Source organism: Loxodonta africana, chromosome 10 (genome assembly GCF_030014295.1).
Source record: "Loxodonta africana isolate mLoxAfr1 chromosome 10, mLoxAfr1.hap2, whole genome shotgun sequence".
NCBI classification, from domain to species: Eukaryota; Metazoa; Chordata; class Mammalia; order Proboscidea; family Elephantidae; genus Loxodonta; species Loxodonta africana.
The window spans coordinates 50,254,863-50,276,384 of NC_087351.1; the positions used below are offsets into that span (position 1 = coordinate 50,254,863).

The 21,522-nt window shown below is 44.1% G+C and overlaps 1 protein-coding gene across 1 annotated transcript; it reads left to right on the plus strand.

Moving 5' to 3' along the window:
* Positions 1-12,168: 12,168 nt before the first annotated feature.
* On the plus strand, positions 12,169-13,341 carry SSTR1 (somatostatin receptor 1). Its single transcript, XM_010588601.2, has one exon. The coding sequence runs from the start codon at positions 12,169-12,171 to the stop codon at positions 13,339-13,341; it is 1,173 nt and encodes a 390-aa protein (XP_010586903.2).
* The last annotated feature ends 8,181 nt before the right edge of the window (positions 13,342-21,522 follow it).

Consider the following 21,522-nt stretch of genomic DNA (forward strand, 5'->3'; position numbering starts at 1 on the left):
GGTTAATGGAACATGTGCTTAGGGAAGAACCTAAACATACTTAAAATGGGAACAAAGTGGCAGTATCATGGCTTGGTGAGTATTAAAATGCCTACGAGTCCCTGGGTGGTATAAACAGTTAAGGCTGTTGGCTGCTAACTCTAAGGGAGGAAGTTCAGGTCCACCCAGAGGTGCCTCAGAAGGAAGGCCTAGCAATCTAAAAAAAAAACAAAAAGCAATCTACTTCTGAAAAATCCGCCATAGAAAATGCTGTGGAGCCCAGGTCTATTCCGATGCACTTGGAGTCATCATGAGTCAGAATCTACCCCACGGCAGCTGGTCAACCGGTCAAAAATGCCTGCAGGGCTTTCATCTTCAAAACAGGACTTAGCCGAATTCTAGCTTTCCTTCCCACACCCAGCCCTTTGCTGGGCTTTGTGCTGTCCCTTAGTTGGTGAAGCTGATGAACAGATACCCTTGGAAGGAACAGCCCTTTCTCAAGGACTGGGTGATTTGCCTGTACCACTTGCTGTATGTGTTTAAATGCTCTGCTGAAAGTCAAACATCGGTAGAGGCACGAAAAGAAAAAAAAAATATGATTCCATGACTTCAAAAGCACTTTGTATTGTTTCTGTTAAAAAAGGAAAATGTCAAAAAAAAAAAAAAAAAGATTTTGACAATAGTTGGAAACTAATGCAGTCTGTTTTGAAATCCTTGACTCCAAGAGATTACATTATGGGAAAAATCTATTACTGGTAATGGTTATTCAAAATAATACAGGCAACGTGTGGCCAATTTGTTCTATTTTTATTTACCTATTAATGACAATGGATACGTGTTTGTATGTGTCAAATTCCTGTTCTTAGAAATATTATTTAGTAGTAGAGAATTCATAGGAAAGAACGTGAATCGTTATACCATATGTGAATTTTTTTAAAGCATAAAAAAGACCCTGTCATGCTGCTTCACAGAAGAGGCAATAGGAAAACCAGCAGGCCAGGACAAGTTTGCTGAAATTGGTGATGAACTTAACCACAGGCTACCAAGGCTGCTGCGAAGCAATTGGGCATCCCTGGGAAGCAAGGTCCACGATTGTTCTTTTGCCCGATAGCCACTTTTGCACTCTGGTGACTTTCTTATTAGACTGTCATCATGTTAACTGCTTAGTGGCAGATGGTCCTTAAGTGACACAACCTGTGCAAGGCCATATTGATGAGCATTGCACACATCTTATACCCAGCTTGATCTCATTCTCCCAGACAGGTGTTTATAAACACAACTCTGATGATGCCAGTGCAGATTATGGTCCAGGAAGTGTTTCCTTTAATCCCTGGCCCCAGCCAGCCCTTTACCACTAGCATAGATCAGAGGAGCTCATTTGAGGATCACCACAGGTTCCAAGTGGAAAAAGAACTTTAGCAACGATTTGGACAGAAGCAGAGTTTGAGCTCCTGATAATTACTAGCCCAGCAAACTGACAGACTCAGGATTGCAATTAAAAAGAAACAATCTTCCACGTATAATGGCTTTCACACTGCATGATACTATTAAATAACCATCATTAGCTACTAAAGCATGTACTACCCATTTTCCAGAGCCCTTTCACTGCCAAGAAACTTAAGACCAAGAATGATCAATGAGTGAGTCATCAGCATGATAATTGTTGATATAGGACATGCAAATTGAATTATTCAGAATGACTTAAATGGATAAGGAATTATTACAGATGATGACATTAAGCAGATTTTAAAGCTTTACTTGCAGGAGGCCCCAAGTCCATTTCTTCGCATCTACATTTTATGCATTAGAAAGAAGGAACGTGTTATCCATGGAATGCCTTAAAAAAATAAAACAAGGAGGTAACCGGCAAACTTCCAGGTATTGTGCTGGCTGCTGGGGATATACCAAAAACCAAAAAACCCAAACCCACTGCCTTTGAGTCGATTCTGACTCATAGTGACCCTATAGGAGAGAGTAGAACTACCCCACAGAGTTTCCAAGGAATGCCTGGTGGATTTGAACTGCCAACTTCTTGGTTAACAGCCGTAGCACTTAACCACTATGCCACCACTGGGGATATAAAGATAAAATATTTCTGCTGTTCTCAGCAAGCTCACAGACTTAGAAGGGAGACAGATAAGTAAATAAATTAAAAAAAAAAAAAAACACAACACAGTGTGATGAATACAGTTATCAAGGTGTGATTATGGATAGCACAGGGGAGCGTAGCTCATGGGAGAGAGCTGGGATGGAGGAAGAAAACAACTTTGTTTAAGAATCTGCAACTTTCCAAGTTGAATTTTTCATTCTACCCTTCCTTTGAGCCATTCCTTTTCTTCTCTCATATCTGGAAATGTTCATACCCCAGGTACATATGAAAGATAGTAATTGTCTTAGTTATCTAGTGCTGCCATAACAGAAACACCAAAAACGGATGGCTTTAACAAAGGGAAATTTATTTTCTCACAGTCTAGTAGGCTAGAAGTCCAAATTCAGGGTGTCGGCTCCAGGAGAAGGCTTTCTCTCTCTGTTGGCTCTGGGGGAAGGTTTTTGTCCTCCATCTTCTCCCGGTCAAGGAGCTTCTCAGGCACAGGGACCCTGTGTGCACAGGATGCGCTCTGCTCCTCGTGCTGCTTTCTTGGTGGTATGAGGTTCCCCACTCTCTGCTAGCTTCCCTTTCCTTCTATCTCTTGAGAGATAAAAGGTGGTGCAGGTCACATCCCAGGGAAACTCCCTTTACACCGGATCAGGGAGGTAACTTGAGTGTGGTGTTACAATCCTACCCTAATCCTCTCAACATAAAATTACAATCAGAAAATGGAGGACAACCACACATGGCCTAACCAAGTTGAGACAAACATTTTGGAGGGTACATAATTCAATCCATGACAGTAATCAAAGAAGGGCTGGCTGGAGGACAGGTGTTTATCATGGTGGAAACAAACTTATCCTAAGCTTTTCAAGGCTGCAGACACGTGAATTAAAAAAAAAAAAAAAAAAGTTCTAAAAACCGGGAGGTTGCCCTGATTTCTCATAGACTGTGGACATTGTCCATTACAACAATACCATGCCTCCACCAGTTCTCCTGTTTAATTAGTAAATGTTTACATCAAACAGGGATCTAAGAGGAGGGCAGATTCCTAACAGGGCTCCTACTCTTAATATAATTTAAAAACGGTCTCAACCCCAAGTCATTTATCTCTTAACCCATAAATGCTGTCTTTTGTTTGTTTGTTTCAGTTTGTTCATAGGTCAATGCATGCACAACGATGAGAAGTAGAAGACTGAAGACAGGATATCAGAACTTAATGCCATTTGATACACTGCATGGCTTACACCCATCTCAATCTCTGTTTTCTTTTTTAATTAATATAAAATTCACATAGTATAAAATTCACCATTTTAACCATTTTAAAGTGCACTACTCAGTGGCTTTTAGTACATTCACAATGTTGTGCACCCATTAGAAACAAACAAAACAAACAAACAAAAAACAAACAAACCCATCACCGTCGAGTTGATTTCAACTCACAGTGACCTTATAGGACAGGGTAGAACTGCCCCATAGGGTTTCTAAGGAGCAGCTGGTGGATTTGAATGTTAAGCTTTTCCTTAGCAGCTGAGCTCTTAACCACCGTGCTACCAACCACGACTGCAGTCTGATTCCAGAACACTTTCATCATCCCTGAACTGTGTGTGTGTCTGCACACATATTCACAGGTTGTACCTTTAAATCCCAAGCCATCATGAGACTGCTAAGATGAGGACTCTACTATCTGATCCGATTGGGTTGTCCATCCAAAAACACTTTACAAACTGTTGGCAACTAAAAACCATTAGTATTATTTATAGAAGATAAACAGTAAACAACAGGAACAGATTACTTATAAAAAGCAAACAGTAAACAACAGGAATAGATTTGAGATGAACGAGTCCCCTTCACCATCGTGAGTAACCCACTCAGTATAATAGAAGAGGAACCCGCTTATGTCTAAAAGGGGACTAGCTCACACTTTCCAAATTACTCATGTCCATTTCTGTGTCACTGGGCAGGCGCACCATAGATCAGGTGTCAGCAGCTGTCTTTCTCTTAGCAGATGTGTCACTGGCTTAGGTCAGACGTGGCATGACTGTGTTCATTCTCTCTCTGTTTTTCTCTGTGGCCTTCCTGGGCTGGCTCAAGCCCCTCTGCTTACTGGTCTAGTTCTCTTCCGGCAGCTTTGAGGCAACCCTGGACCAGCGCCAGCATTAGGCTGACCTTAAGACAGCTCTCAAGGCAAAACTCTTTTACGGGCGATTTCTGTACAGAGTATGCCCAATTCCATTTAGGCAACTTCTCAGCCCTTTGAACAGACTGCCTCTTGGCCCCCTCTGGACAGGCCTCTTCATGGCCCTCAGGACTGGCCCCCTTTCAGTCTTAAGGTTACAACTCTCAGCATAGCTGGGGCATCTGTTGCTGCCAAAGGTAGGCCAGCTAAGCTCTGCTTAGTGTCTGCCTGCATGGGCCCAGACTGTGGCTGCTTCCCCTTTACAGGGCACTCAGCTTCATAGGTGACCTCCTGCCAGGAGGTGCCCAGCTCCACTGGTAACTTCTTGACTGGAGATGCTCAGCTCTGCTACATGGGCTGCCATACCCATCACCGCCATCTGCCGGTCTCATGGTTCCCACTGCTAGTACCACTGCCACCATTTCCCTGTCACTGGACAGGCAAGCACGTTTCTCAGAAGTCTTCAGTGTTATTAGCTCAGTGAGTGTTACCAGCTCTGTAGGGCCCTTCCACACAGATCTAGTAGGTTCTTAACACAGGGACTCTGACTTCAAAGGACATGCTTCTCTCCAGGCTCTTGTTGATCAGGCAGTCCCGGAAAAACCTCTGTGAGATTGGCTGTTTATATAGGAATGTTCCTTGTTAATTTCAAGGCATGGCTTTCCTAGCAGGATTGTAAACAGACCATCCATATTGGGTGAATTGCACGCCCCTTACATGAATAGCAAATTGACCCATCCTCACAAGACACTTATGCAGATAGCAAATGGACCATGGTTGCAAGGTGCTTATGCAGACAGCAAACTAATCCTTGCAAGCCACTTATGCGGATAGCAAACCGACCAATTCTTGCATGCCGCTTAGTCAGACAGTAAACAGATCAATCACTTGGCAGATTGCAGCCTGACCAATCATTTTGGGAGAATTGCAAACTTGGTGCCAGAAAGGCCACATAAGAGAAACCCATTGTACAACAGTCCCCAAAAGAAACCCTGTACTCAGGAGCAGTCATTCCTCATTTCCCTCTCCCCCGCCCCCCTGCCAGCCCTTGGCAACCCTAATCTACTTTCTGTATCTATGGATGTGCTGTTTCTGTATATTTCATATAAATAGTATCATTCAATATGTGACCTTTTGTGACTGGCTTCTTTTACTCAGCATAATGATTTCATGGTCTGTCCACATTGTAGCATATTTCATTCCTTTTGTATGATTATACCACATTTTGTTTATTCATTCATTAATTGATGGAGATTTGGGTTATTTCCACCTTTTGGTTATTGTGAATAATGCTGCTATGAATGTTGGGGTACCTGTTTCTCTGTGGACATAGGTTTTCATTTCTCTTGGATTATATACCCAGAAGTGAAATTGCTGGGTCCTATAAGTGGTGCAATGGTTAAGTGCTCAGGGGCGAACTGAAAGCCTGGTTGTTTGAATTCACCAGCAGGTCCAAATGAGAAAAAACCTGGTGATCTGCTCCCATAAGGATTACAGCCTAAGAAGCCTGATGGGGCAGTTCTGTCCTATTATATAGGGTCATTTTGAGTGAAATTGAATCAACAGCACACAACAACATGATAATTCTATGTCTAACTTTTTGAGAAAAAACTAAATTATTTTCCACAGCAGCTGTACTACTTTACATTCTCAGTAGCAATGCAAATGCATTCCAATCTCACACTTGTAATTTTCTATTTTTTAATTATTATTATACACATCCTAGTGGGTGTGAAGTGGTATCTCATTGTCAGTTGCTTGTTATAGATAAAAAATCCATCCTACAAATCACTTTAGAAGCAAAAAAAGCATGCTCTCACCAGGTCTTAAATTTCCTTCTTTTGTGTATCAGGCCATGATTACATAGAGAAGAGATTTCCCTAAGATAAGCTGCAAAATTAAAATAATGAGATTCTGAACAACAGAGCTGTCCTTTACAACTCCAATCACCCATTCTCCCTGGAGCCACCATGATCAATGCAAAGACATCTAAATGATGACTGTTGAAATGCCAGTCCCCTGAGGAATAGCCAGGTGTCCTTTGTCAGTGAAGAACAAGGAGGCATCTAAACCATTAAGGGGCTTGGCTAGAAAAATGCTTTTTTGGGACAATACCAAAACCAAACCCATTGCTGTCCAGTGAATTCCAATTCATAGCAACCCTACAGGACATAGTAGAACTGCTCCTTAAGGCTTCCAAGGATCTAAGTCTTCCATCACTTGTCTATCAGTTTGTAGTACTGTTGTGGCTTGCACATTGCTGTTGATGCTGGAAGTTATGCCACAGGTATTTCAAATACCAGCAAGGTCAACCAGGGTGGACAGGTTTCAGCAAAGCTTCCAGACTAACACAGACTAAGAAGAAGGACCTGGCAGTCTACTTCTAAAAAAAAATTGGCCAGTGAAAACTTTATGAATAGCAGTGGAACTTTGTCTTATACAGTACTGGAAGATGAGCCCCTCTAGTTGGAAGGCACTTGAAATATGAATCTGTAAGAGCTGCCTCCTCAAAGTAGAGCATACCTTCATGATGAGGATGGAATAAAGCTTTTGGTACCTTCATTTGCTGATGTGGCATGACTCAAAATGAGAACAAATAGCTGCAAACATCCATTAATAATTGGAATGTGGAATGTACCAAGTATGAATCTAGGAAAGTTGGAAGTTGTCAAAAATGAAATGGAATGCATAAAGCTTGATACCCTAGGCATTAGTGAGCTGAAATGGACCGGTATTGACCATTTTGAATTGGACAATCATATGGTCTCCTATGCCGGGAACCACACATTGAAGAGGAATCTCATCACAACACATTCTCCATCAAAAAGGACATTTTAAGATTTATCCTGAAGTACAAGACCATCAGTAATAGGATAATATCCATGTGCCTACATGAAAGACCAGTTAATAGAACTATTATTCAAATTTATGCACCAACCACTAATCGAAAAATGAAGAAATTGAAGATTTTTACCAACTTTTGCTCTGTGAAATTGATCAAACATGCAATCAGGATGCATTGATAATCACTGGTAATTGAAATGTGAAAGCTGGAAACAAAGACAAAGGATCAGTAGTTGGAAAATATGGCCTTGGTGATAGAAATGATGTGGGAGATTGCATGATAGAATTTTGCAAGATCATCAACATATTCATTGGCAATATCTTTTCAACAACATAAACAATGACTATACACTTGGATCTCACTGTATGGAAGGCACAAGGATCAGATCTACTACATATGTGGAAAGAGACAATGGAGAAGCTCAATATCATCAGTGAGAATAAGGTGAGGGGCCAACTGGAGAACGGACCATCAATTACTCATATGCAAGTTCAAGATGAAGTTGAATTAAAACAAGTCCATGAGAGCCAACATACAACTTTGAGTATATCCCACCTGAATTTAGAGATCATCTCAAGAATAGATATGACCCACTGAACACCAGTGCTGAAGACCAGATAAGCTGTGGGATGACATCAAGGACATCATACATGAAGAAAGCAAAAGGTTATTAAAAAGACAGCAAAGAAAGAAAAGACCAAAATGGATGTCAGAAGAGACTCTGAAACTTGCTCTTGAAAGTAGAGTAGCTAAAGCAGATGGAAGAAATGGTGAAGTATGACAGCCGGACAGAAGATTTCAAAGGGCACCTCAAGAAAACAAAGTAAAGTATTATAATGAAATGTGTAAAGACCTGGAGTTAGAAAACCAGAGGGAAGAACAGGTTCAACATTCATCAAGCTGAAAGAACTGAAGAAAAAAATTCGAGCCTCAAGTTGCAATATTGAAGCATTCTATGGGCAAAATATTGAACAACGCAGGAAGAATCAAAAGAAGCTGGAAGGAATACACAGAGTCACTGTACCAAAAAAAACTGGCTGAGGTTCAACCATCTCAGGAGGTAGTATATGAACAAGAACCAATCGTACTGAAAGGTGTTCAAGCTGCACTGAAGGCCTTGGCAAAAAACAAGGCTCCTGGAATTTTCAGGATACCAGCTGACATGTTTCAACAAACAGATGCAACTCTGGAAGTGCTCTCTCCTTTATGCCATGAACTTTGGAAGACAGATTCCTGGCCACCCAACTGGAAGATATGCATATTTGTGCCCATTCCAAAGAAAGGAGATTCAACAGAATGAATAAATTATCAAAAAATGTCATTACTATCACACACAAGTAAAATTTTGCTGAAGATAATTAAAAAATGGTTACAGCAGTACACTGACAGGGAACTGCCAGCAAGTCAAGCCAGGTTTAGATGAGGATGTAGAACAAGGGATATCATTGCTAAGGTCAGATGGATCTGGGCTGAAAGCAGAGAATACCATAAAGATATTCACCTGTATTTTATTCACTATGCAAAGGCATTCAACTTGTGGATCATAATAAATTATGGATAACATTTCGAAGAATGAGAATTCCAGAACACTTAATTGTGCTCATGTGGAATCTGTACATAGACCAAGAGGCAGTTACTCGAACAGAACAAGAGAATACTGCGTGGTTTAAAATCAGGAAAGGTGTTCTTTAGGGTTGTATCCTTTCAACATACTTATTCAATCTGTATCCTGAGCAAATAATCTGGGAAACCGGACTATACGAAGAAGAACACGGCCTCAGGATTGGAAGACAATTCATTAACAACCTGTGATATGCAGATGACATAACCTTGCTTGATGGAAGTAAAGATGACTTGAAGCACTTACTGATGAAGATCAAAGACTATAGCCTTCAGTATGGATTACACCTCAATATAAAGGAAACAAAAATCCTCACAACTGGGCCTATTAGAAACATCATGATAAATGGAGAAAATACTGAAATTGTCAAGGGTTTCATTTTACTTAGATCCACAATCAATGCCCATGGAATCAGTAGTCAAGAAATCAAAGGACATATCACATAGGGCAAATCCACCGCAAAAGACCTTTTTAAAGTGTTAAAAAGCAAAGATGTCCCTTTGAGGACCAAGTTGTGCCTGACCTAAGCCATGGTATCTTAATCACCTCATATGCAAACGAAAGCAGGACAATGAATAAGGAAGACCGAAGAAGAATTGATGCCTTTGAATTATGGTGTTGGAGAAGAGGATTGAATATACCATGGATCACTGGAAGAGCGAACAAGTCTGTCTTGGAAGAAGTACAGCCAGAATGCTCTTTAGAAGCTAGGATGATGAGACTTCACCTCACATAGTTTGGGCTTGTTATCAGGAGGGACTAGTTCCTGGAGAAAGACATCATGCTTGGTAAAGAGTCAGCTACAAAGAGGAAGATCTTCAAGGAGATGGATTGACACAGTGGCTGCAACAATGGGCTCAAACATAGCAGTAATTGGGAGGATGGTGCAGGATCAGACAGAGTTTTGTTCTGTGTGTAGATAAGATCACTATGAGTCAGAACTGACTAGATGGCACCTAAAAACAACAGCAAATCTTTATGGAAGCTGACTGCCACATCTTTCTCCTTCAGAGTGGCTGGTGCGTTCATACTGCCAACCTTTTGGTTAGCAGCTGAGCACTTATCCACTGCACCACCAGGGCTCCTTCTGGGACAAAACCTACACTATTTTTTTTTTACCTTGATAAACATTGTTTTTTTTCCTCTCCATGTGCTTTTTTTTTTTTTAAGGAAAATGAAATATAATTAACATCAATTCCATCCCACTTTTGTTTAGGTAAAGCAATGGGTTAAACAGCTTAGCCCTTATGAAATTTCAAATTCCTTCCCAGCACATCTTTCATTAATAATTCAGTGTCCTGCACAAATTGCCATGAGACTCTGTAGTCATTTATTTCATCTCTGATTGCCTTAATCAACACATTACAAAAGTTATTCTTTCCCTTTCAGAGCACCTAGTTTTGGGAACCAAAACACACATATGTAAGTTGATTACCTGGATAAAGCAGAGGCACTACGGATTATTCTTTTCAAAAAATTCTGCATCCCCTTGTGTATCGTGGACTATCTTGTACAGATCGTCTCAATGAGGAGTTTGAGTTTGTCTCTCCTTGGTGTACACGGCATCTGCTGGAAGGGAAAGCTGAGACTCAAAGCACAGTGGGTTCTGTCTGGTTGAGTAAAGAAGGAGGAACTAAAGGGAATACGGAGACAGAGCAAAACTCGAGGGGCAGAGCACTAGACTGCAGCAGGTCATTCTTTCCTGGAACAGCTCCTTTCAGACTTGAAAGGATCTCTGGGTGCAGTCTAGCATTTATGAAAAGGAACGCAGACTAGATAGAGTGTGAGTCTTCCTTTGGCTGGAACAATTGGGAAGCCAAAGGGAGCCTAGGCTGGAGCCCTGGCGGGAAGATCCAGAGCTAGATTAAAAATCATGGTAATTGAACATCCACTCTTTCTTACATGGAGACCGTTCAATTCCAAAAAAAGGTCCACAAACTTTAGGCATGCCTACATGAATTTCTGTGTCTTGATGGTTTATGTACATGAACTACACCCGGGTCACACGTCAGGGGACTTCAGAAAAGGCTAACGTCCTGGTATTTCATGGAAAGACCCGAATGTCCTCCCTCCGTTCCCGGAGCTGGTGACAAATCTGGGCTCCTGCACGGCCAACCACACGTGGATTTAGGGAACTGTGGTCTCCACCAGCCCAGGCCTTTACATTCCTCTCCCCTGGGCCCGCCAACTCTCCAGCGTACAAAGTACCCTATGGGCGTGGGCGGGGCCTTTCCGAGCCGCGCAGCCGGGTCTTTCTGAGAGAACACCTAGATGGATTTCCAATACCGCGCCTGGCACGTTCTGAAATGAGCAGAAAGCTCCTCCCGTGCTTCCAGCCGTGCGTCCTCCTTTCTGCAATCGATGTTCCTCCGGGAAACGCAGGGGGTTCTGGGCGCTACAAGCTTTATTAAGAGATTCGCAATGGTTTACTCAGGCTTCTGAATACTCCTGCCCGCGAAGAGCTGCCTGCGGTGTTATAACGCAGAAGCCCCTAATGCACGGTGGCTGTCCTTCCTCGCTGGTGTCTTAGGGTCCGTTTACGTGACTCTAAGAGTATTTGCGTGGGCGCCAGTGTCCGGGCAGGGCCCAAGGACCGGATTTGGACCGCGCGAAGAACGTCCACGCGCTGCCAGACCGCACATGCACTTTGCACGGGCCATCTACGCGTGGGTCTGGAGGTACAGCGCTCTGGGTAAGCGGAGCCAGGAGCTTGCGCAGCGGGTCGGAGGGGCAGGGAGAACAGGGACGGGAGATGAGGGTTTAGGGTCCAGGACATCAGGGCGGGAGGGGAATTAGGGGTCCCACCGTCCCAGGAGGGGTCAGCAACTGAGGGAGCTGAGATGAACTCCAGGCATCCGTGCCTGGGGTCCGCTTCAGTCTTTACTTTGGGTAGGACCCGGGTGGGGTGGGACAGTATCTACAAGCTTGGCTTTCACCATCCTACAGGAAGGCAGAGAAACTGCCCAGTCCCTCTGAAGGGTGCTGCGGGGCAAGCCGGGAAGCAGCTGTTCGAGTTGAGCCCAGCAGCAGGACTGGGAAGAAAAAGAAATTGGAGGCGGGCGGAGGCGATCCACCTCTGCCGCCCTCTTCCCTCTTCCCCTCCCCCCTCTTTCCGTAGCTGCTGACGAGCTGGTGGTGCCTATTAATCATTCACCAGCCCAAAGCCGCGCCAGTTAATGGCTGTGCAGCTCTTGGCTCCAGCCTCCCGGCCTCCCCTCTCCACACTCGCGTGTGCCCAGGCGCCCCGGAGCGACGAGCGGCAGCGCGCAGGCAGCCTCTGGGCGATGCGCCCAGCCGGCGCCTGTCTGAGCCGCGCTCCCTGCAGTGATTGCGCGCTCCCCCAAGCCGCGACTCAGCAGTGAGCTACGGGCGAGTGGCCGGGGTGCCGAGGGAGGGCGCAGGACGCCGGGAAGAGCGCCCCAGCCCCAGCAGCCCCGCCGGCCCCCCCAGTTGGGATGTTCCCCAATGGCACCGCCTCCTCTCCTCCTTCCTCTCCTAGCCCTAGCCCCAGCAGCTGCAGCGAAGGCGGCGGCAGGGGCCCCGGGGCCGGCGCCACGGACGGCATGGAGGAACCAGGGCGCAACGCGTCCCAGAACGGGACCTTGAGCGAGGGCCAGGGCAGCGCCATTCTCATCTCTTTCATCTACTCGGTGGTGTGCCTGGTGGGGCTGTGTGGGAACTCCATGGTCATCTACGTGATCCTGCGCTACGCCAAGATGAAGACGGCCACCAACATTTACATCCTTAACCTGGCCATCGCCGACGAGCTGCTCATGCTCAGCGTGCCTTTCCTGGTCACCTCCACTCTGCTGCGCCACTGGCCCTTCGGCGCGCTGCTCTGCCGCCTCGTGCTCAGCGTGGACGCGGTCAACATGTTCACCAGCATCTACTGCCTGACTGTCCTCAGTGTGGACCGCTATGTGGCTGTGGTGCACCCCATCAAGGCGGCCCGCTACCGCCGGCCCACCGTGGCCAAGGTGGTGAACCTGGGTGTGTGGGTGCTGTCGCTGCTTGTCATCCTACCCATCGTGGTCTTCTCGCGCACCGCGGCCAACAGCGACGGCACTGTGGCCTGCAACATGCTCATGCCCGAGCCCGCCCAGCGCTGGCTGGTGGGCTTCGTGCTGTACACGTTCCTTATGGGCTTCCTGCTGCCTGTCGGAGCCATCTGCCTGTGCTACGTGCTCATCATTGCCAAGATGCGCATGGTGGCCCTCAAGGCCGGCTGGCAGCAGCGCAAGCGCTCGGAGCGCAAGATCACCCTGATGGTGATGATGGTGGTGATGGTGTTCGTCATCTGTTGGATGCCTTTCTATGTGGTGCAGCTGGTTAACGTGTTCGCGGAACAGGACGACGCCACGGTGAGCCAACTCTCGGTCATCCTTGGTTACGCCAACAGCTGCGCCAACCCTATCCTCTATGGCTTCCTCTCGGACAACTTCAAGCGCTCTTTCCAACGCATCCTGTGCCTCAGCTGGATGGACAACGCCGCCGAGGAGCCTGTCGACTACTACGCCACGGCTCTCAAGAGTCGCGCCTACAGCGTGGAGGACTTCCAGCCTGAGAACCTGGAGTCCGCCGGCGTCTTCCGTAACGGCACCTGCACTTCCCGGATCACGACGCTCTGAGCCGGGCTACTCAGGAGCACCGCGCTTAGGGCAGAGCGGAGTGGGGGAAAAGGGAGGCCTGGGCGAGAGACTGGGAGGTATTTGGCGGGGGGGCGCAAGGGTGCTGTGTGGGACGCCCGCGCCTTGGGTGGAAGGGCCCAGGAAACGGGCGTGATAAAGGTGGAGCTTTGCTTATAAACTGGGATGGCTTTCGGGCTGTATTCTCTTCGGTCCCTCACTTTGGGCACCTTCCTTCATTGCTCTAACCACTCTTTGTATCCCGCAGTGTACACCCGTAACTTCGCTCTTTCCTTCCGCCCCGCCAAGTGCAGATCACGAACTCTTTAACTTTGCCAACTCCACCTGACCGTCAGCCCCTCCAGCCGCGATTTGTTTGTTTAAACTGAGCCACGGTTACTTCCGCGGGTTTCCCTCGGAGTGAGTCAGCAGCTCGCCCTCAGCCCCGCCCTGCCGCGCCCCTTCTCTCGCCGGACCACCTGCTAGGCTCTGCCTGGTGCCTTTACAAAGTCGCGGGAACGACCGCTCTCGGTTTGCGCAGCCCTACGTTAAGGGAAGTCGGATTCGAGAAAACTGGGTAGCTGGCCTTTTCTTCTAACCCTTGGGTGGGGCTGCGCCCTTCCCCGGATTCCCCTCACCAATCCCACTCACCCAGAGCGGAGCCAGGTGCTTTGTAAAATCGGTCCCGCGCCTCGAAACCAGACTGAGTCCCCATCCTAGGTCCCCTCTGGAGCAAAAAGGAGCTGAGAACAAGCCGACCGAGGCTTTTTTTTTTTTTAAGAAGATTCTAGGGGCATTTTGTGTGTGTTGAGGGGGGCGGTTTGTAATGGAAACCATCCTCCCTCCGAGTTCAGACGGGCGCTCTGGGTTTCAAAGATCGAGCGTTGAGCTCTCCGGAGCGGCACATCTGCGTTAGGCTGGCGGAGCAGGGCGCACTACTCCTCCGGGAGCGCTGCTGCAGCTCCGCTCGGCTTTCTCCCTCACCCAAGCATCCTCTTGGAGGAACCTCCCTGAGTAACAGGACTCCGTTTCCTGCTCTGGTTAAAGTCGTTGACGCGGCACCGGGCTGGAATTTAGGGAGACACCTGAGCCCCCGCAATCCGGGCCGCGTCGCCTACATCTGCAGGCTCCAGAGCGCGGCCTGCCTGGCCCCAGAAGGTTGCTGCCTTTCAAGCGGTGCCTAATAAGTTATTGTTTAACATATTTATTTATTTATTTGCGGTGTTTGAAAATATGTCTGTTTTCCTTTTCTGGATTCACCTAACCGTACCGGTTCTCCAGGACAATGGAAGAATGAGGGGGTGAGGGTGGAGATGGGAGTGGGGGAAAACAGTCTCCCCAGGACGCCTCAAAAGTTTTAATTTGCTGGAACCTCTTTTCTTATCCTTTCTTGTAACTTTTCAATTTTTGCCTGTGTCAAGTGAAGTTTGGGTATTTTTCAACTTTTTTTTTAGTGTAGTCTGTTTGTTTTGTAATAATGACAAATAAATAATAATGTGGGTTAGCCTCCTTCCCATGCAGTGTGGAGAGTCTTGAACTCCTGGCTTTAAAGATCACCCTGTATGATTTGAGCAGAGGTTTTAAAAATATATATAATATATGCACATATCATATATGTATGTGTGTATATGTATATTTATCTTGCTCCATTGTCATGATTTCATGAAACAATTGCCAAATACAGCCACTAAGAGTAACAGATGTGAGGCTGGCTGGAACACTTGCACATTCAAGAGTTCAAGCAGCACTTGAACTTGGAGCTGAGAAATCTAATTCAGACACAGATTTTGAATGCTGCTGAGGATGGCCCTACTTATGTCCCTTCTTTCTCTAGGTTCCAGCAGAGATCTTTCTAACGTGCAATCTAGTTAACATTGTCACTTCTTTTGTGGACTTTAAAAAAGGAGTAATTTTTGTCTATGTGTGATGTCACCAACCGCATTAGAAGTCTGAGTAAGGCAAGGACCAATAATTTTACTTTTTTGTATTTCCTGTATTGCTTTAGTATGCTGGCTTGTACATAAAAAAACACATAGTAGGCACTAAATACATATTTGTTGGTTGACTGTTTACGTAAGCCAGAGTGTATTACAAAGATCAGGAGATACTAAATCTGGGGATCTCAGGTTCTCTCATTGACATGGTACACAGTGGTTGAAAGCACTATCTGAAAAGACGTTTTGTGTATATTTGCTTCAAGAACATTTTGCTTTCCTGAAAGCAGTAACCAAGAGTTAAAATATCCCTAATGTTTTGTTTAAACCAATGAGCAAATATACTTTTGCTCATAAATCAGAAAGTTTAGATCTGTCCCTAAATATATATTGTTATTATTACTCCTTTGGAAAATCAGTTTCTAATGGTTAAGAACAGTGAAATTTACAAATCAAAGTCTTGATCATTATTCTCTTAAGAGGGTACCACTCTAGCGTTCCTAACCAGTTGTCATCATTGTGATATTAACTAAATAAACAGATGTATAATGCTGTTGCAAGCTGTCTGACTTTGGGATTTGGACTTTACTTAAAACACACACACACACAAGCACTGGCTGGGTTGCCTTGTGTTTCACTTACATTTTAAGAAGAGAGGTTTCAGGTTACCTTCGGAAATTTTACCAAAATTGCAATTACACTTTGAATTGTTTAAAAAACAAAAACCTTAGCTGAAAGAATAAAAGAAATTGAGTCAGAATGAATGAGAAGTGGCTAAGGATCATAGCCTCGGGACATCTAGGTCAACTGGCATAACATAGTTCATGAAGATAGTGTCCTACATCCTAGTTTAGTGAGAAGTGTCTGGGGTCTTAAAAGATTACATGCGGCCATCTAAGATACAACTGTTGGTCTCTTCCTGTCTGGAGCAAAGGAGAGTGAAAGAAAGCAAAAATTCAAGGAAGCAATTAGTCCACAGGACTAATGGCCCGCAGGGACCACAGCCACCACCAGCTGAGACCAGAACTAGATGGTGCCCAGCTACCGCTACCAGCCGCCCTAACCAGGAACACAATAGAAGGTCCTGGTTAGAATGGGAGAAAAATATAGAACAGAACTCAAATTCATAAAAAAGACCAAACTCGACTGCTGGAGACTGGAGAAACCCCCAGCACTATCGCCCTAAGACTTCCTTTTAACCTGGAAATGAAGTCGCTTCCTGAGGTCACTTTTCAGCCAAATAAAAGCTTGGTCTATAAAATAAATAATACCCGTGAGGAATGTGCTTCTTAGAACAATCAGCTATAGGAGACCAAACAGGCAACATTTGCCCAAAAGCAAAGATGAGAAGGCAAGGAGGAGGAGGGAAATTGGACTGATGGGAAATGGGGAAGGCAGAGTGGATATGGGGAGAGTGGGGACACATTGCGGGGGGAGGGAGGCAACCAATGTCATGGAAACTAAATTTCTGTGTAAACGTTCACCTAAAACAATCAAATGTAAAAAAAAAAAAAATGAGAATAGGAAGTGATGCACTGGGTTGCATTCTCTATGGCTTTTTATTTTCACTAAACTAACCAGATGGTATCTCAATCTCTCACAGATTAAATTACTGTCTGCCTTCATTTAGGACTTCAGACTTTGTTGTGGGAGCCTAGTAATTGCTGATTTACATCATGAGGATGTAAATGAGAGAAAAAGAAAGTCTCCTAAATGTATATCAGTGGGCAGTGGTTACCAGAAATAGAAGAATCGGGTTGCAACATAAAATAAGACATTTTTATCGTTTGTTCAGGGATGGCTATTCCCATCCTTGGAAGGGTTAAGAAGGTCCTAGAGGAGTATTTTTCTAACAGGCAATAGTGGTATTTCCAGAACCTGAGTGGGGCCTGGGAGTTTCAAATGCCTTCAGGTACCCTGTAGCTCTAAGATTTATAGTTCTATATATTCCGACTCAATAATCAATATGACTGAGGGGAGCTGGACTTTAGTCTTTTTATTATTTTTAAAAGCTATAGCAAGGTAATTAACTCACAACTTAGATGTGCATAGAAAACATGTTTTGTTGTTTTGGTTTTAACTAATCTGAACATTATTCCAAACTCCTTCCAGTTGATGAGCTGAAAGGAAAAATTCAATACATGTTCAAAACATACAAATGAGCTGATAATTTAAATAGCCATTTCCAGAAATTTTCAAAATTTTATTTAAACAAGTTCGGACAGCTTTGCAGCTGGCCTCTTGCCATCATGCCCTGAAATGGCTTTAGAGTGAATGTTAGGAAGAGGCTTTATGCATCCTAGACCCTACAGCAGTGGTTTAGTGAAGGGGTGGGGGCGGCCTTTGGGAAAGGGGTCTTCTCTGTGCTTTGCTCTCTGGAGCTGGCCAAGTCATTTGTCCACCTGGATGTTTCCTGGCTGCAATCTGTTGAAATCTGCAGCTGCCAGAGCCCATGATCTGATCTTTCAGGTTGGTGAGGGCCACACCTTGGGTCCCGTAGGCTGCAGTCTTCTCACAGTCTGCCATGGCCCTCAAACAGCCTAACAGCCTGGTAGCCTACTCCAACCTCTGCCAAGGAGCAACCTCAATCTGCCGAGGTGGCCCCTGTGGTAAACCTCTTGATCTAGTGACTAGAGGGGACCCAGGATGGCTCTAGACTAGTGACCCTCAGGATCCCCTATGTCTAACCGTGCCTTCTTTTTTTCTGTGGCTCTGTCCCTGGTCTTTTAAATCCTTTTTTACCTTTGTCATCCTCACTTATTAAAATATTCCACATACCCCACCAGTACCAGTTGCTGTGGGGTCAGTTCTGAATCATGGTGACCCTAGGCACTTCAGAGTAGAACTGTGCTCCATAGGGTTTTCAATGGATGCTTTTTTCAGAAGTAGATTGCCAGGGTTTTCTTCCAAGGGTGGATTCGAACCTCCAACATTCTGGATAGCAGCCAAGTGCATTAACTATTTGTACCACCCAGGGACTATCCATACATGCTATACCCCCTTTATGCTAGAGGAAAAACAAGTTAAGTCCTTCAGTTTTAGCCTTGCCATGCAGATGCTCTGCCTCTCCTCTCACCTGAATTCCAAGCCTTCCTGCCTTGCCTAGAAATTGAAGATGAGCCCTCTCCTACTCTAAGGAGATGAACCTCATTTCAGAGTAAGAGACTGAAATGAAACATGACTTAAGAAGGAAATTAAAATGTGCCAGTTGAGTGTCTCTGAACTATTATCTCTTTTACAAGTGACCTCTGCCTTTCCAGGGTAATATTTCCCAGGTTATCTCCTCCCTCACACAGTACCCACAAAAAAGGATGGTATTTGAAAACCTTTATTGCCTTACCCATTTTAGCCCTGACCATGGTACAAAATGGTAAATGCAGGGTTTTGGTCTGAGGGAAAAAATGCAAGGAGTTCTCCTGGAGTATATTACAGAAGATACATTTTTTAAAAATTGTGGTATTCCTTCCAACTTACTTGAAACAGATAATAGAGATGTGATATTTATATTAATCTTCTAAAAAACACTTTGATGGTGGAGTTGTGTTTGCATGTCTTGTTCATTATGGTTTTTATTCCAATGCCCCGTACATCAGGGAGGTCACATGCTCAACTGAAATTCTTGATACATGTTTACATAAATGTTACAGTGGTGTGTGCTTAAAAAACACAGTACTGCAGAGTCCATGCTGCTGTCTTGTTGCACCATACACCTTGGAGCTAATGAGAGTCTCTTCCACATATTCAGGTAGATATCTTGCTTTTCATTTAAAATTTCAGTTAGTTGGCTTTCGAAGAAGGCAGACAGGTCCAATACTGTGCCATCACTCAGAGCAACTGAGTACAGAGATAACGCTGTAAGTTATCATTTATTATTTTGTCAAATATCTGGAGACAGGGTATTATAGTGAGCACAGCCATGAAAGGGTTGTGTTAAGGATAATCAGATATAGTCTAGCTTCTGATTTCGGCTGTAAAGAAAAGGGAGGTGTTTCTTTTATGTAGTTTAGGAATTCTCACTGAAACATTGACAGAGCTGAGACCTGTGAACAGAAGGGTAACCAGTTCAATCTAACATATTAAAATATCTGCTTGTCAAACTGTTGGGGAGAGAGCGAACATCATCAAAAATGGAGATATAATTTTAAATCAAAATATTGGGGTAACATTGTCATGTTGATAATAAACTTTTTGTCAAAACATAATGTCAATATAATTAGCCAAAAGCTGGAAAAATTATATGCATTTGAGACTGAGACTACAGGCATGATAACAAAACTCTATGGAATGATCATGAAATTAAACTTTAAAAATAAATATTTCTGTTAGTGCAATGGATCCAAGGCTTCAATTTTGAGTGGGCAGAGAGTATAAAAGGAAATGAGAATGGTGAATACTATGAGCTAACATGCTACCTCTGCAGGGGAGGCTAACTCTAGCCTTCTCCTCAGCACCTACATGCTCAGCACCTACATCTCCTCAGTACCTACATGTTACAGGCGAAGACTCCAAGCACTCCCAGCTGTAAGAAAGACTTACCATGTGGTAGATTCTACTTGGAGGCAGGCATGTTATTGAAAAAACTATAGAATATTATGTACAGAAATAGTTTTGATTTTTACAATGAAAAGTGTGTCTCAAAAGACAACTAATTCTCCATTTAAACTTTTTAAAAAAGAGAGGGAGAAATCCAAGACATGAGAGGCAAGCAGGAACGTTTTTCTCAATAGCACGTGTGGCTTACGTGAGTATTCTGGGGAAGGCTGTCCAAATACTGATGACCGGTAACTCTCGCTGTGTTCCTTCTGTCTCTGTAACCCTGGAACAATTCATTAATCTAGCTAATGTTATTAAAAAAAAATGTTATTAACAGTGCCAAAATGTCTATTCAAAGTCAATAATTAAATTAAACATTGTCCTTCATGTCCAATGGGCCACTGTAACTAGCAAATCAAGCAGATGCCTGTAAGCTTTTTCAAAAAACTCATGAGTCTACCTTTATACAAACCCTGTCAGGACCTAACATTGAAAAAAAAAAAAAAAAAACTAATTAACTAATTTCACAAAAAAGAACTTCTTAGGCAAAGATGGGCGAGATAGAACTTCAAGTGAGCGTCCTTCTTCTTCCTTACCTTTTTTTAAAATGGCTTTCCTGAATTTTTTTTTTTGTGTGTGGCAAAAATATATGTAAGAAACAATTCAATGGTTTTTACATGCTCAATTTAGTGACAATGACTACATTCATTGTGTAGTGCAGCCATTACCGCTACCCTTTTCCAAATTATTCCACCACCATTAATAGAAACGCAGTGCCTCCTAAGCATCGGCCCCCAGCTTCTCCTTTTTCTCACCCCTGGTAAGCACTAGGAAGTTTTGATCTCTATACATTTGTCTGTTTCATCTAAGTGGAATCATATAATATTTGTCCTTTTGTGACTGACTTTGCTCAGCATGTTTTTAAGGTTCATGCATGTTGTAACATGAATTAAGAATTCGTTTCTCTTTACAGCTGAGTAATATTCCATTGGTTGTACATATCATATTTTGTTTGCCCATTCATCTGTTGATGGACATTTAGATTGTTTCCACCTTTTGGCTATTGTGAATCGTACTGCAATGAATACTGGTGTTATTTTCTTTATGTTTTTAGGGTATCACTCTTCCCTTCCTCCCCCAGCTCTGGGCCTTGTGACTTATGAATAGTCCCACTGCTCCCAATGGAGCTCTTCCCTGAAAGGAATTTCCTTTGGCTTGTACTTTACATAACTGACAAGGCTTCACATTGTTACTCTTCCAGAAGCAAGCTTTTTAATAAAGATACGGTATTAAAGGAAACCCTGGTGGCGTAGTGGTTAAGTGCTACCCAAGAGGTCGGCAGTTTGAATCCGCCAGGGGCTCCTTGGAAACTCTATGGGGCAGTTCTACTCTGTCCTGTAGGGTCTTTATGAGTTGGAGTCGACTGGACTGCAGTGGGATTTTGGTTTTGACGGTATTAAAACGTCAGGCAGCAGTATCTTTGAAATCACACCTTCTTTTAAGGCAAACTTTCTCAATGAGTGGGCCATAAGCTCCATGTCAGCATCACCTGGGCACTTATAAAAATGCGTATTCTGTATGCCTCACCATGGAGATTTTGATTCATGAGGTTCAGAGTGAGTCCTGGTGATTTTAAAGTACACTAAAGTTTGAGAACTAATGGGTTAGGTGTTCAGAGCTTGGAGTTTGCTATCAGACAGACTTGACTCTGCTTTAT

What these genes read in the sequence shown, in the direction of transcription:
- SSTR1 (XM_010588601.2), top strand. Translation starts at nt 12,169, where the DNA reads ATGTTCCCCAATGGCACCGCCTCCTCTCCTCCTTCCTCTCCTAGCCCT.